Raw genomic sequence first — 17,461 nt, 5'->3', positions numbered from 1 at the left:
TTCTAAAACATTTAAAGGGGCTCCGAATACAAGCACTCAATTTTTGTTAGGTCCCCAAAAATGCTGGTATACAACTTGTGTACCATTTGCAGTTATTTATTGAGGTGTTTATGCGTTTTGCTTTTACCAGTTTAAATGTCTCATAAAGTGCTTTGAAATGTGCAATTTTTATTCGATGCTTGACCTAATCTTAACTGAAAACAAAAAGAGGGCGGGACATATAATAGCTCCTCCCCTTTTTAAAAGCAGCCAATAGCGTTTTGTTTTATCAAGTGGTTGAGCTTAAACGCATTAAATAAAAAGCAAATGTGAAGCGTATTGCAGGGGGTGGGGCATGTCAGATATAGGGAGCATTTGATTGGTCAAGATTTGATGAGAAACTGAAGTATGAGATGACGTAAAACGTTGATCCATTTAGGTGGAAGTGACAAACTACAAGCTTTACATGTATATATCAGTTTTGTAACTTCATACAATATATTCGTCACTGTTTTTTACCACACTAGCTTATGAATATAATAAGACAATCCTACAGAAATTCGTAACTTTTTGATTAAGTGGCTAATTCGTTTGACCTTATGTGATCTCATACATACAATTAAGTAAGATTTGCTTATCTCCCAATGACGGTTGGGTTAAAGGGCAGGGTTGGGTGCCACACATGCTTTTTAAAATCGTACATTTATGAATGACAGAACTTGTACAAATTAGCGGCTAAACTGACAAAACATAAAATAGTTATGTGTCCTCATACGATCAGGCTGGATATCCTTGAAGACTTATACTGATACTAACATCTAAAAAATACTTTATTTTAAATTCACTGGACCTTTAAGTGTTAATACTTACTGTCTAACAAGTGTAGATAAAGCAGTTACTAAATAATACAGTGTGTGTGAATAATTATTATGCAAGTCAATTTTCTGATTGGTAAACTTTGTTAATTGTGTCATTGAGAAAAAAAATCCCAACAACACACTTTACCAATTCCAAACCACATCAGTCTTAATAAATGCAATTCATTTTGTGTATAATTACTTTTAAGAGATGTATAGTTGTTTACGAGGGCCAGAGGGGGAAAATAAATGTATTTAGATGTACATAATTAATCAGTAGATTTTCTTTTACAGGTAAAATTGCCCACAAACAGAGATTTAACAAACTGCAGAATCCCAAAAATGTAATATGTATATCTTATCAGTGTTTTAATTTTTGTGATGCATAAAATTACAGTTGAAACTGAAACATAATATAGAAAGGTTTTGATGAATAACAATCTAGAAAATAATTTTTTCAATTATAAATGAAATTAATTTTTTATCAAATTTAAATAAAAAAATGCATCTTTCTGGATAATATAATAATTGTTTTAATTAAAAACACAACAACAACAAGAACTAAATTGTTGAATTAAACATTTAACAGCAATGTAAATAATAATAATATTTGTCATTTGTTCAATAGCTGGCAGTCACAGCATGTGTGATGTTTTCATGTGTTCACAAAAAGTAACTTTTTCTACTACAGTAAATGCATTTTTTGATACAAGTATTAATTGTATTAATTCCTTTTTTAAAACAACAAAATTGTCGGACCAAAACATTTAACAATAAAATAAAAAAGTATATTTGTAATTTGCTCCTATTTCGATGTCACAAAAACTGCCGTTTTTTATCTTAGAAATATTGCTAAGTTATGAAGTATGCTATCCATCTCAGATGCAGAAAAGCTAGTGCATGCTTTTATGACTTCTAGGCTGGATTACTGTAATGCTCTGTTTGCTGGCTGCCCAGCATCCTCTATTAACAAACTTCAAAATGCAGCAGCCAGAAACCTCACCAGGTCTAGAAAATATGATTATATCACCCTAATTTTATCCTCCTTACACTGGCGGCCTGTTAAGTGTTGATTTTAAAATATTGCTTCTTATCTATAAAGCTGTAAATAATCTAGCTCCTGTTTATCTAACCAACCTTCAGTCTAGCTACAATCCAACCTGCTCTTTAAGATCTTAAAACTCAGGGCTTTTCGTAGTACCTCGAACAGCAAAGTCGAGTGAAAGGGGTCGAGCCTTCTCATTTATAGCTCCTAAACTCTGGAATAGTCTTCCTGAAAATGTCAGAGGCTCAGACACACTCTGGCAGTTCAAAACTAGATTAAAGACCTATCTGTTTAGTAAAGCATACACTCAATGCATCACTTGTAGTATGATACATTTCTGCATCTCGTTTATATACACTATGAACAGCAGCTATGCTAATTATTCTCTTTATTTCCACCTGGGGAAAATCAGCCCGAGGCCCTCAGAGACTATGCAGTCAGTGCCACTGATTCGATCCAAGACCAGCGACGAGATGATCCCATGGTTTCCATAATCCTGGACCAGGCCGTATCCTGAGCAGCTGCTGTGGTGGTCATGAAGGAGTGGAGACCGTGAGACTGATTCCTGTTATGCAGATGAATCTCGCTGACGTCCAGCTTCTCCTGCGCCTAGACTGCAGCTCTGCACAAGACGTTTGGCCATAGGAGAAATGGTCATGCCCAAATGAGCCTGGTTTCTCAGGAGGTTTTTTAATTTTTCACTTTCGCCAACTGGTGAAGCTTTTTCCTCACCGCAGTCACCACTGGCTTGCATGGTTCGGGATCTGTAGAGCTGCGCATCGATGGATTTGCTCTTCAGTGGTTGGACTCTCAGCAGTGAATATTAAACCACAGCGAACTGAGCTACACTGAACTAAACTTAAACACCGAAAACTGGACTGACACTGTTTCATTTTACTATGATTTTCTATGTGAAGCTGCTTTGACACAATCTACATTGTAAAAGCGCTATACAAATAAAGGTGAATTGAATTGAATTCAATTGAATTTGTTTAATAGCTCCCCGTGTTTACATGGGTTTCCTCTGGGTGCTCCGGTTTCTCCCACAGTCTAAAGACACGTGATATAGGTGAATTAAATAAACCAAAAAATTGTGTGTGCATGTGTGAATGAGTGTGTATGGGTGTTTCCCAGTGCTGAGTTGCAGTTGGAAGGGCATCCGCTGTGTAAAACATGTGCTAGATAAGTTGCCAGTTCATTACACTGTGGCGATCCCTGTGGATTAAAGGGACTAAGCTGAAGGAAATTTAATGAATGAATGTATTTGTTTAAATAGTTAGTCTCGGCATGCGTGATGTTTTCCTGCCGCATTAAAAGAAGCAATTATTTTCCCATTAAATGTAACTTCCCTCTCTTAATTGAATGCTAAATATTTTTAATAGAAGACGTCAGATTTCTGGGAAGTTGCGTTGGTGCTGGTGTTTTTTGTAAATCTTGCTGTGTTTCCTATATCCTGTTCCGATTTCTCAACTCCTGATCATTTCCCTTGTGGAAGAGCACTTGTTGGATTCCAACGAACAGAAGCTCTGCATGTTTTTGTGAATTAAAGGAGAAGAGAAAAAAAAAACAGCTCACACAAGAACATCCTGTACATCGTGTAAGGTCTACTGGGGCACTGCTATGGAGACCAACCATCACAAACACACATGATACCAGTCTGCTGGTGTATATACACATGTAGGCATCAGTCTTTTGGTCTGCTGCAGATACATTTCTACACAGTCTGGTGCAGAAATCTCTCTCTGAATGCCTCCTCTCTCTTATGATTTTGAAACAAGTGTTTAAATTGCATCAAATTCAGCAGCAGTGGTTAATAAGTGGGATACATGCCATCTGTTGGGGAAAACATGGTACTGCATTTGCTTGTTCAGCTTTAATGATTGATCACTCGTGGTTATCTAGCTAAAACTAAGATTAGAGAAAAGCAAACAAACACAAATAGTTCTCTGACGCAAGTGGTTGTGTAGCTGGATAAGCATTATCAATCACAATCACAATCACATGGCATTTCCCTGGAAATATATATATACAGTTGAAGTCAGAATAATTAGCCCTCCTTAATATTTTCCACAATTTCTATTTAACGGAGAATTTTTTTCAACACATTTCTAAAGACAATAGTTTTAATGACTCATTTCTGATAACTGATTTATTTTATCTTTGCCATAATGACAGTAAACAGTATTTGATTAGATGTTTTTTAAGACACTTCTATACAGCTCAAAGTGACATTTAAAGGTTTAACTAGGTTAATTAAGTTTAATTAAGTTAAAACTGCTTTTAATCTAGCCAAAATAAAACAAATAAGTCTTTCTCCAGAAGAAAAAATACTATTAGAGATACTATGAAAATTGCCTTGCTCTGTTAAACATCACTTGGGAAATATTTAAAAAAGAAGAAAAAAAAACTCAATGGGGGCAAATACTTCTGACTTCAACTGTATATATATATATATATATATATATATAATTAATAGATTTATTTAGAGTATTTAAATGATACATGTCAGAGTTATTTCATTAGTTATTTTATTCAAATTTTATACTACATTCGTAATATAGACACTAGACACAATAATTCTGCACTTTTGAAAGGTATTTATGAATTCCAGCCCCTATTTATAAGTACACATTACTTATAATTTAATATACCCAAACAATATAGCAGGTATTAACTTTCTTGTGGTATGGAATTGATCACATATGATCTGAACAGGTCAATAATAACTTGAATCATTTTAAATATCAATGTTATTACTTGAAAGATGTAAATAAACATTGAGTATGAGGCTTTGAACAGTGGTTTTTGCGTTCAAAATTTTTCCACATAAAAATAAACATATTTTGAAAAAATTGTGCAAATTAATTAAATAAATTATAATGTTTAAACATTAATTATTTTGATGAAATCCTTATGTCCTTAACTAATATTATCAAATTATGTATATATTACTTGTAAACAACAATCTTGCATTTCATACAAAAAATAATAATAATTGCAATTAATTATGTACAGATATTTTTTGCATTTACCATTGCTGCATTTATATTTGCTGTTCTGTTTAATTTTCTAGTAATTAAATAATCCTAAAAAAAAAAGTAATAATATTATGCAAATTATATAAAAAAATATTATGGTGATACTTGTTAAAAATATAGGGGAAAAATATTTCCATAAACTCATAATAAGACATTGCTAAACACTGCCAAAGTGTATCTTTGCAAATATATGATGTCATTCACTTATTTCCTTAAAATCAATTTTCAAAATACGAATACACACTACCTGGAAAATGTCATCTTAATTTTAACTAAAATTAGTTAAATCTATCAAGCCACATCATTACCGCATATCAAAACTTCATTACAATAGTATTTACACACTTTGCAAAACAAGAAGATAAAAGTAAATCTATCCTATTCTAAGTCTAACCATACAGCGGCCACTTCACCGCAAAACCTTTCTCCTGATTGGCTGCTATAAGATTTCAGAGCAAAAGTCACAGTGTGGGTCTGAGGACAAACAAAACGACGATTGTCCAAGAAGAATGTGACCTTCTCGTCTTAATTCAATTCCACTTTACATTGACACTGAAACAAACATACAGAATACAGCCTTTAAACGACATGCACCCAAACATATCCTTGCATTCACATGAAAAAAAGAAGAAACATGTAAATGATAAAGAAAAGAAGTTTTGACAGTAGAGAGTAAAGTAATGGGACGGTCCTGAACTTTCTTAAAGTGTCAAATTAATTAAATGAAATTAGTAGAAATTAATCGTGATTAATCGCATCCAAAATAAAAGTTTGTTTTGACATAATTTAAGTGTGTGTATTGTGTATGTTTATTATGTATATATAAATATAAAGGCTCGCATGTATGATATTATTCATATTTATATATAAAATAAATGTATATATTATAATTATACTATTATACTACATATATATAATTATACTAATTATAATATTATAAATAATATCATTTATGCGTACCTTTGTATATGTAAATATATTAGATTTACATTTTAATATATATATGTGACAAAATCGTTTTGTATAGTTATGTTTTTATGTATGTGTGGGTATCACATATACATAATAGATATACAGTATATAATACACACATCATTCAATCATTGATTTTCTTGTCGGCTTAGTCACTTTATTAATCCGGGTCACCACAGCGGAATATACCGCCAACTTATCCAGCATGTTTTTACGCAGCGGATGCTCTTCCAGCCGCAACCCATTTCTGGGAAACATCCATACACACACACATACACACACACTCATACGGACAAAATAGCCTACCCAATTTTTGGACTGTGGGGGAAAACCGGAGCACCCAGAGGAAACCCATGCGATCACAGGGATAATATGCAAACTCTTCACAGAAACGCCAACTGAGCCGGGTTCGAACCAGCGACCTTCTTTCTGTGAGGTGACAGCACTACCTACTGCGCCACTGCATCGTCTACACACACATGTATTATATTAAAACAAACATTGATTCTGGATGCGATTAACTGCAATTCATGTTTTCCCAGAAATTAGAAATGAGTAAATTGCACTCAAATATTTGTAGGTTTGTTAAACTTATTAGAAACAAGTAACATAAAATTCTAAGTTTTGTTGAAATTAATTAACTGTTGCTCTGTGTGCTTCTAGACTAATAAGTTAACTGATAAGGAGACACAAAAGTGTTATTTTGTGCTTTGTTGGGATCAGCTGAACTTTTTGATCGTTAAATTTGTAGGGTTAACATTGTAGTGAAAAGCTGAGGTTTGGGGATGGGCTGAAAAATATATAATATAATATATAATTTGACATATACTACATGATCAGCAACTACAGTGTATGCATTCAAGTGGATTAAAAAATAGATTATTTGACAGTTACATTAACAAGTTATTGCCAACTAACACTTAGTCAAACAGATTTAAGTCCATGTGACATTTATGCAAAAAAAATGCATTTGTATTTGATATTCCAAATAAACTAATCAAAAATGTAACAGCGTTTACCAATGTTTTGACTAATGTGAACTTATCAGGCTTTACAGTGCTGCTCGATTATGAAAAAAAAATCATAATTATAATTATTTTGGGCAATATTGTAATCATAATTATTTAAAATGATTAAGAATGGGCCATATGATCAAATACACACACACACACACACACACACACACACACACACACACACACACACACACACACACACACACACACACACACACACACACACACACACACACACACACATACACACACACTTCTTTTTTTTTTAAAGTTTTTAACTTTATAAAGAAATAACATTCTTGCAAAAAAATATGCTACAATGACAACAAAAGTTTAATAATCAAATAACTAATAAATAAATGAATAAATAAAATAAAAACTCTAAAAACAAGAAAATACATTTCAGCTCACATATACAAACAGGTGATACAGGTGCACATACACACACCACATCTTTTTTTCCATCTCCGAGACTGAGCGCAAATACAGAACAGCACAAGTTCTCTTTCGTGCATTAAAAACACAAATAAATATAAACTTTAAAAAAAAAAACAAGTGCATTCAATGCTGGTCACATGATTTTACTGATTTACTTGTGAAATTGGGCTTAGAGGAACAAATGCGGACTACAGGAAAGGGCAACCTAGGCTTGTTATTAAATCGTACCCCTGTATACACCCAAGCAATAGTGTTTTCAAAATCACCGATTAACCCACCCATTATCTTCCCTAAACCCAACCGACAGTGTTTTCAAAAACGATCAAGAAAAAGAAAAGCCCTTTCGGCCGCCTTTTTAAAAAAAAAAGTTTTCAGATCTTGCCACATTCTCCCCTGTTGTTTACTTGTTTATTTAATTTTTTTGCCTTTTGTTTTTGTCTTACCTGCTTTCTGGAAATGTTCCAGAACCTAAATTGTCGTGGTCAACTCCTGTCTGCATCACAAGTCCACCAACATTAATGGCAAGTCACTGGGCAAACTGGTAACAGCAGAAAAGCCATCCACACTGAGGTAAGCGGTCACCTGGCAGCGCGTCATCACCCTGTAGCTCTCATTTTATAGACGAAATGCATCCATAGGCACTGTAGCTCTGGCTACATAATTCACGCTCTCCAGAAATGTAGATGAGGGGTACGTATCCACAATAGGCTTGTGTTGCCAGAGGGGGTGAAAGATAATGCAATAATTGTTTTATCTTGATTGTTGCTTTCAATATCATTGGATGCCAAAATCAAATCGAAAATGAATTTTGATTACACAGCCCTAATCCACATCCAATAAAAACAACAAAACATGTAAAAGCGAGAAAGGGACTTGTGACAAAAGAGGGTTATGTTAAGGGACAGTCCAAAACTTTTTCAAAACGTGTAGACACACACAAACACAAAAGAGAGAGAGAGAGAGAGAGAGAGAGAGAGAGAGAGAGAGAGAGAGAGAGAGAGAGAGAGAGAGAGAGAGAGAGAGAACGAGAACATTGACACAAGTCTTTTTCTGACCAGAACAGAAAACTGCCTTAGGCTTCTCACACACACACAGACATACATACACAAGACCGGATGGGAGGAGGGAAAAAAGAAAGAATGGCAAAGAGAGATGAATGGACAATGTAAGATAGGAAAGTGTTGAGTTAAGTGCGAAGTGTTCAACTCAAGTGTGTTATGGCTTTAAATGATGAACATGTGCTCACGAACAGAGCAGAGTTACGTAATGCCATGTTGAGTTTGGACAGAGAAGTGTTGAATTCTGCAGGCTTATTAACACCAGCTGCAGATTCAGACTCGCTCCAATGTAGACACACACGTGCTGGATTCACTCGTGAGGACATAAATCTAACACTTCTAACAGGTCTGTTTGCTAAACAGCAACCGTAAATCTTACACAAACTTGTTTATATAAATGCTAAAAACATCTTTATGATGACATAAGGACAAATTGACAAGTTAGTTTGTGACATATATTTAGTTTGTGCCTAAAAGTCTATTTTGCCTATTTAATATATATATGTATAAATAATTATTTTCTTTTCGGCTTAGTCCCTTTATTAATCAGGGGCGACACAGCGAAATGAACCGCTAACTTATCCAGCACATGTTTTACAATGCAGATGCCCATCCAGCTGCAACACATCATTGGGAAACACCAATACATTCTTATTCACACGCACATATACACATATATAAACAGTGCTTACTGTAGTATAACTAAGTACACACCATTTTGAAAATGAATATTTTTATTCATTGCTCAGTAGATAAATAGGCAATGTATTTGGGCGCATTTAAATATTTTTTTTATTAAACAGATATATTTACTAAAATAGTATTTCAGTCACTGAACATATTTAGAAATTGAAAGATAATACGATTAAATTCAAGCAAAACACTGAAGAAAATACAAAATTTCAATAATTGTTTTCATTTTTTTTTTTTTTGCTTCTCTTGATTTTTCCTCTTTTTAAAATTTTTAATATTTTTCTATAACATATAAATTTGGATGTACTGGTTTTTGGACCATTATCGAACCGTTTTGGACCAAACTAATGTATTTGCATAAATATAATATTGTATAGCTTCCTATTAAAAATATGAATTCAAAAGATAGATTTGTGAAGAGTGTACATGCTGAGCACTGTATATATATATATATATATATATATATATATATATATATATATATATATATATATATATATATATATATATATATATATATAATGAAGATGTCAGTTATTAAACAAAAAAAGCTACAATAATAATATTATAAAAATATAAATACACACTAAAGTTAAGTTTTATTATGGTTTTTTTCTGCTTTCCGAGAGTGCCTTTATTTTATCATTTGTGTGTGTATGTGTGTGTGTGTGTGTGTGTGTGTGTGTAATCTGTCAAGATTTAGACAGTTTGTTTCTAAAATCAAAAGTTAAAATAATATTATTCATTTGAAATGCAAATATTTCTTAATAATAAAACTGTTTGCTGATACTTTTGATAATTTTTTTCCGAGAGGAAATAAACAAATTCTTAATAATTTACAACTTTTCAATGGTAGTATAAACGACAAAAAACTAAACAAAATGGTAGCAAATTACAACTTATAATAAACAAACAAACAAACAAATAAACAATTATTATTTTTTTAAATATATAAAATAAATGTACATAACTAATTCTAATTATTAACTCATTTTAAATAGCCTTGTGAGTAATCAAATATGCTATATATATTTATATTAGGGCTACACAATATATCATTTCAGCATCGATATCGTATATTGTAATGTGGATCTGCAACATAGTCAGGATTATAGTTGACCAGAAATGACAGTCAACACCATAGTGGAGTCATTTTAAATTTTAACCTTCAAGTGAAAGTTTATTGTTCACATGTGTCTTTAAGAATTTTTAGCAAACTTAAACATTTGAGTACAATAACTTAAACATTTGTAGCTTAAAGTTTAATATATACTCAATTCTACACAGTAATCTTAATCTTTACAAGCTATTCAAGTCACCTGATTAATATTGCAATGTCAGTTTTTTACACGCAGCCCTAATATATATAAACAGTATGATACATGTATAATACATTATGCTATAATAGAAGTATAAGACAATCAAAATAAAGTATAATTTAGTCAGAAAGATTCAGATTTTCTTCACTCCATCACTGTTACCTCAGCTTTGACAGTGAAGCAGGAAAAATCTCACTTCCAACATCAGTATAAGCTTACAGGAAACATGACACTCAACAAAAGTAATCTAGAGTCTCTTCCACTATAGCGTTCGCTCACTCTACTTCCTTAGACAACACCATAGAGATTTAGTTAGTACATGCGGCGTATTAAACAAGCAAAACTCACCAGCCGGCTGCAGCACTCGGCCTCCCGCTGGACCCAGACTACCTGTGGGTCGGTTTGAGGGCTTCGGTCTGCCTTCTGGAGACCCAGAGCTGGATGTACTGTTAGTCCCAAGAGATGGTCCCAGGTTGGAGGACACAGTCTGGAGAAAGAGACGCTGGTTAGTGACAGCATCCCAAGAGAAAGACCCTAATTCTGGCTGCCGCAGGGTGACCATAGTGTTCGCCATTCCTCAAAACAGACAGAAAATGTGCAGCGGTAATAAAGAGAGAGAGAGGAGAAGTGGAGGGAGGAGCAGAGGAAAGAGGAGGAGAAACAAGACTCGCCCACTCCAAAAAGCAGAAGAAGAAAAAAAAGAAGCAAAGGGGAAAACGTTTCTATTGTGTGTTAATTCCCTCAGGGCTACTGATGCCAGGACCAGCCCAGATCTTTTCCTTTTCTCCACCTCGCTTTTTTTTTTTGACTCCACACACACACATGGTGTGAGTTTGTGGAAAGATTTTGTTGACTGAATCAGTGTGTTCATAAGAGTGAGTCAGACTCCTCTTAGGAATGTTTCCCTGCTTGTACGACTCTTTTTCCCTCCAAGACAGTTGTTTCATTGGCAAAAACACCTCATTCATGTTTTTTAGCTAAGCTGAAAAAGCCTATAAAGTGAGATAGAACTGGCATTAAAACATCTTGAAACAATTTAAATTCAAAACAGCTAATAATACCAAGGGAAAATATCAAATTAAGCTAAATAAAAAATAAACATATAAATAAATAAATAAAAGTAGGAATAAACATATAACAAATAATAAATAAATATATAATATATATTCATAATATTCATATATATATATATATATATATATATATATATATATATATATATATATATATATTTTTTTTTTTTTTTTTTTTTTTTTTTTAAACAAAAATAACAAAAGCTTCAATGACACATTCATATAAACTACCCAGGCTCATTCGGAAAATGTACCTCTATATACATTTCTGGAGACCAGCAAATACGTCATAGGAGCTACGTTTTTTTGCAGTTTTTGTTTTTGCGAATGCACCAGAGGCCGCTGTGTACGCTTTTTATGTTCTCAACTTTCTCTCTCGAGTGCCATTTGCGCCTGCTGTTCTCTTTTAAATCCACCAGCGGTCACTGTTGACTGATTGTTTGACTGACTGAATGACCGATTGACTGATCCACACTCCGCCTTCCCTAAACCCAACCAATAGTATTTTAAAAAGCACAGACTGACCCGCCCACCCACTTCCCTAAAGCCAACCCAAAAACTTAAAAAGCAATCCAGAAAAATAAATAAAGAAATAAATAAAGCCTTCGCCTGGTTTTTACCATGTTTTACCACATTCTCGCCCTGTTATTTACTTTTTTGGCTTCTGTTTTTGTCATACTCGATTTCTGGAACCATTTTTCAACAGACTCGAACTCCGTAATCGTGGTCATCTCTCTCAGTCTCAAGTGAGAGTCTCAAGTCCACCGATGTACATGGCAAGCTAACTGGACAAACTGGTATCAGAGAGAAAGCCGTTCATATTAAGGTAAAGGCTGATTTATACTTCTGCGTCAAGCGCGCTGCCTAAGCGTGGATGCATAGCCCTGGCGGAGGCCGTCGGCAACGCTGACGCGCACCTTTAAAAAAATGTAATTACATGTTGCGACGACACGTAGTGCAAGCTTTGTGATTGGTCGGCTTGGTAGCGCTGACGAGTGTGGGCGGGGTGAGAGTCACGTGAGCCTTATTGAGCGAGTGTTTACAAGTGTCGAGTCCCGTGAAGGAGCTCTAGATGGAAACTTTTGTTTTGTGTTTACCTCATGGTTAAAGTTGTTGCACATCCGCCAGTTCCCGCTTTAAAAAGAGCGAGTTTAAGCCACTTGTACATTAAGGTAGCATTCAGAAAAAACAAAACACCAGTGAAGAAACCTGACACAGAGTAACATAAACACCTACTGCTAGTGTTTTGGAAGTGTTTTTGCAGAGCAACAGAAACAGCATGCAGAAGTATAAATGCACGGCTACGCGCATTGCATGCGTCATGGGCTATGCCAATCACTCAATGTAAAAGTATATATTAGGCTTAAGCGGTCGGCTGGCAAGCCTGAAAAGGAACAGTGTCATATCACCCCGTAGCATTCATTTTAAAAACTAAATGGAGCCATACATAATCCTGGCTACATATTTCGCCATGTCCAGAAACGTATATAGGGCTGCTTTTTCCGAACATATAATAATAATAACAATATAACAATAACAATATAACAATATAACAATATTGACCAACTGACCAATAAATAAGTAAATAATTACATACTAATTTTAATACTAATAAGACTTACAGTAAATAAACATAAAACTTGACTTAAGGTATAATTAAACATAATATACATATATTTTTTAAATAAAATGTCTTATCTAGTCAAAATAATAATTAGATTAACTAGCTTTACTCTGAAAAAGCCAGGGAAGTGTTAGAGGGAACCGGTGTTTAAAGTTCTTGGAGGTTTGCTCACAGTTATAGTAAAGCAGAAACATGCGAAAGCATTTATGTACAATTACGTAATCGCTCTGACATTCTGTAAGAGTCTGGACAGTGAACAGATGTAGAAAACAAGGTGCTGATGGACAAATGGGTATATGTGTTCATCTCTAATCGCAGTATTTACATTCTAAAAATGTTCTGAGATCTTTTAACATTTGGTTAGACTGAAGCTAATAACACATTTAAGCCTGAATAACAGCATAGCAGACTCATGTGATGACACGTATAGAGCTGGACTAGTTAAAGCTGTTTTAAACATGAGGAGTTTGAATCAGACAGCTGATTAGAGTATAAATATAAGCATAATATTGAATATTGTTTTTTAATAACACACTTTATAAGATTTAAATGTAATTTAAATAACTAATAAAAATAATAAAAAAATAAAATTTTAATAAACATTAATCATTTACATGTAATTAATTAAAAACCTATGCAAACTATACATGTAAAGAATTATGAATAAATAAAATAAACTTGCTGAAGTACTTGCAGCGCGGCGCATCTGCTCTGGTGTGGGCGTCGAGGAGGACTTGAAATCAAGTTAACTTTATGGTAATGAGCTATGACACTGTTCGGCGGCAAGCAATCAAAATGAAGTAGTACACCGTTTGAGAGGAGTTCAGAGAACACAGACCTACGAACTTTGGTTCCGACCACAGTTGTTCCCAGGGGTTTGATTATTGCGGTTGCCGGATTTTCAGTTATTGATAATTGCGACGACGCAGGGCCCCCCTAATCACGCGGGTCCCCCCGGGGTCCCACGGTCCACGCCACTGGTATTAATGTCAAGCCCTGGTTATAACAATTCTTTATTAAACGGCAGTTGAGAAAAGGGTAAACAAGTGAACAACCGAATCACTAACCTTACTGGGGCTCTTAGAAGTCTCTTTCTCAAGCTGAGGCTCTCCTTCATCTTTAAAATCAGTTGAAGAAGCAGATTCTGACTTCATTGTTGCTTCTCTTCCTTGTGTCGGCAAAGATAAAGTGTTTGCATCATTCTCCCCATCACCACTCGAGACAACTTCAGCACTCCTTGTTTCATTCCCTCTTGTGTGGTTTGATGATGATCTGCTTCTTTTTCCTACAGCTTTATCTTCCACTTTCCTGCTCTCATGAACGTTCCCACTTCCTGACTGAACAGTGTTTGTTTTCAGGGGATTGGCTGATCTTGGTGAAGAAGCAGCCCTGGAGATGATCTTGGCTTTTACGTTCCTCAAGTCTGGCCTGGGGAACCTTTTCGCCTCAGGTTTTGTGGCTTTGGTCTGGATAGGCTTGACTAGAACATGACCTGCCAAATCATTGATCTTTTTTGCTGTAGACTTTGGCTGATTGTCCTCTTTTGAGCAGGAAGAAGCTACTTTTTTGGTACCTATTATAGCAGTGGAGGTTTTATTAGCTTGTGAATTTTCAGGAGATGCTATTGTTTCTTTGAATTGAATTGCACCAGCGGAGGATTCTTCTTTATTGGGGACAGCTTCATTCACTGTAGCCATTTTAGACACGTTTTCTGGTTGGTCTTTGGGTTTTGGCTGGTTGCTCTCTTTTAAGAGGGAAGAAGCTGCATTTTTGGTACCCGTTATGTTATTATCCTCTGGATTTTCCGGAGACATCATTGTCTCATTGATAATATTGGTTTCTTGGATGGACTCAACGGAGGATTCTCCATTTTCATGGACAACCTCCATGTTTTGTTCAGCAAAAGTAGCCAGTTCTGATTGTTGACCATTAGCTTTTGGCTGGTTGTCATCTTTTGAGCAGGAAGAAGCTATCTTTACAGTACCAATTATAGGAGTAGAGGTTTTATTAGCTTGTGATTTTTTAGGAGACACCATTATTTCTTTGAATGGAATTGGATCAATGGAGGTTTCTCCCTTTTTGTGGACAACTTTATTATTGGATTCATTCCCAGCAGCCATTTTCAACATGGGTTTTGGCTGGTACTCCTCTTTTAAGAGAGAAGAAGCTGCATCATTGGAATCCTTGTTTTGAGTAGACACCATTGTCTCATTTATAACATTGGTTTCTTGGATGGACTCAGTAGAGGAATACCCTTTTTCATGTACAACCTCCATATTGAGTTCCACTGTCTCATTCATAACATCAGTATCTTGAATTGCTAAAGGCAACTCGACAAAGTATTCCTCTTTTTTGTGGACAACCTCTATGTTGGGTACAATACAAGTAACCATTTCTGATTGTTGGCCATTAGCCCTTGGCTGATTATCATCTTTTGAGACTGATAAGCAAGAAGTTACATTTTTGTTATCTGCTATGAGACTGGAGACTTCATTAGTTTCTGTACCTTCAGAAAACACCCCTGTCTCCCTCATAACATCCATATCTTGAATTGCTAAAGGCGACTCAACAGAGTCTTCCCCTTTTTTGTGGACAACTTCCTCATTGGGTTCAAACACCACATCCATTTTAGAGACGTTTTCTGGATGTTCATCAGAGTGTTGCTGGATGTCATCTTTTAAGATGGATCTGGTACCTATTATGAAACTGGAGACGTTAATATCCTCAGAACTTTCAGGTGACGCAAATGTCTCATTCACAACATCAATTTCTTGAATGGCTAAAGAGACTTCCCCTTTTTCGTAGACAACTTCCCTGTTGGTTTTATTCAACAAACACCCTTTAGACACATCCGATTGCAGGTCCTCAGATGTGTCTTGTAAACCAGTGTTTGGTATTGCCACTTGAGATACAGTGGAGCCCTCCAGAGCTGAAACTCCAACTTGGCTCTTCATCATCACTTCTACCGAAACTAAAGAAAGAAAAGAGTCTTCTTCTTCCTCCTCATCTTTGGTGTCATCGTCACCGTTTTCTGAAGAGCACAAGGATGTATCATCGCCATCAGTTTGACTGACCTTCTGCGATACCACCGAAGTTACATTATGGTTGTCGTTGTCACTCCAGCAGTCCTCATTAGCATCCAGATAGACTGACACAGAGTTGTCGTTGTCCTCTGCATAGTCTGGTCTGCAGTCTGGGCTCTGTATGCCTGAATCATCACTGTTGGCCATTACTTTTCCCATCTCCGCCTCAGGCATGTCCACATCCAGAGGACTATCGGTTCTGACACTGCTCAGACTACTCAAGCTGCGCACGGAGTCAGGTGACGTCTCACCTGGGTCATACAGGAGAGAAATCGATGACGAGGACAGGGAGGAAGACTCAGAGTTGAACGCAATGTTATTGTGCTCATTACTGCGTAACAGGAGACACAATTCATGCTGAGGTCTGTTGGGAAGCACAGGAGGTGGAAGCTCAGATATGTTTGTTGGTGGTTCCATGAGGTACGAGGATTGAGATTTAATCATACAGCCCAAACCTCCATAGCTAGATCCAATTTGCTGATGGACTGGAAATACTCCACTTTGTAGAAGAAGGGATTAAGGTGTTTCTCATCATAGAAAGGCTACTTCTTTGATCGTTCAGACGATGGCACCCATGACTTTGCTGACACTCTTTAATGGCTCTGTGAATTAAGAAAAGACAGCACATGTCAATTGTGTTTAATGGGTTTAACTTTTAACCTAATCCTATTGAAGGCTATGGGGTCTGCGTAAATGTTTGGAGAAAATAAATGTAAAAACTTATTAATTTTCCTTCGGATTAGTCGCTTTGTTCATCAGTGCTCGCCACAGCGGAATAAACTGGCAACTTATCCAGCATATGTTTTACACAGCGGATGCCCTTCCAGCTGCAACCCAATACTGGGAAACACCCATACACTCTCACATCCACACACATACACTATGACCAATTTATTTTTTTCAATTCACCTATAGCGCATGTCTTTGGACTGTGTGGAAAAACGAAGCACCCAGAGGAAACAGACACAAACTTGGCTGGGACTCAAACCAGCGACCTTCTTGCTTAAATGTACAATCGAATGACACAATTTAGCTTAAATAATGTCAAATAAGCATATGTTTTATTAAGAATTAATTAATAAACAAATACTACCACAAAAGACGGTCTAAAACAACTAAAATAATCAAAATTGTAATAATAAAATGAAAAATAATAAATAAATTAATTAGATTACATTTAAAAATAAATTAATCAAACATTGATAAAATATTAAATTAACCAAACAAATGAATGACACAATTAGAATCATTTAGTAATTATAATAA

The 17,461-nt window shown here is 35.3% G+C and overlaps 1 protein-coding gene and 1 long non-coding RNA gene across 18 annotated transcripts in view; both read right to left on the bottom strand.

The window, feature by feature from the left end:
• LOC147846759 (uncharacterized) overlaps positions 1–17,461 on the bottom strand; it is a 1,232,122-nt gene that overhangs the window by 301,579 nt on the left and 913,082 nt on the right. The window lies entirely within an intron of this gene.
• The window catches only part of mtus1b (microtubule associated tumor suppressor 1b), a 101,255-nt gene that overhangs the window by 53,858 nt on the left and 29,936 nt on the right, over positions 1–17,461 (bottom strand). For 11 of the 17 annotated variants that reach the window (XR_015476445.1, XR_015476443.1, XR_015476444.1 and 8 more), the window contains 2 exons: positions 14,180–16,797; positions 10,764–10,902 (listed from right to left, as the gene is read on the bottom strand). Coding sequence is in view for 14 of the 17 variants with exons in the window: in XM_087237007.1 (XP_087093133.1) it covers positions 10,764–10,902; positions 14,180–16,639 (2,599 nt within the window). In the remaining 3 variants the exon portion in view is untranslated. The remainder of the gene's footprint in view (positions 1–10,763; positions 10,903–14,179; positions 16,798–17,461) is intronic. The other 6 variants (XM_087237016.1, XM_087237015.1, XM_087237011.1 and 3 more) reach the window with 1 other exon arrangement.

This window comes from Danio rerio, chromosome 1 (assembly GCF_052040795.2).
Source record: "Danio rerio strain M-AB ecotype USA chromosome 1, GRCz13ab, whole genome shotgun sequence".
NCBI classification, from domain to species: domain Eukaryota; kingdom Metazoa; phylum Chordata; class Actinopteri; order Cypriniformes; family Danionidae; genus Danio; species Danio rerio.
This window is presented reverse-complemented; position numbering and strand designations above follow the sequence as displayed.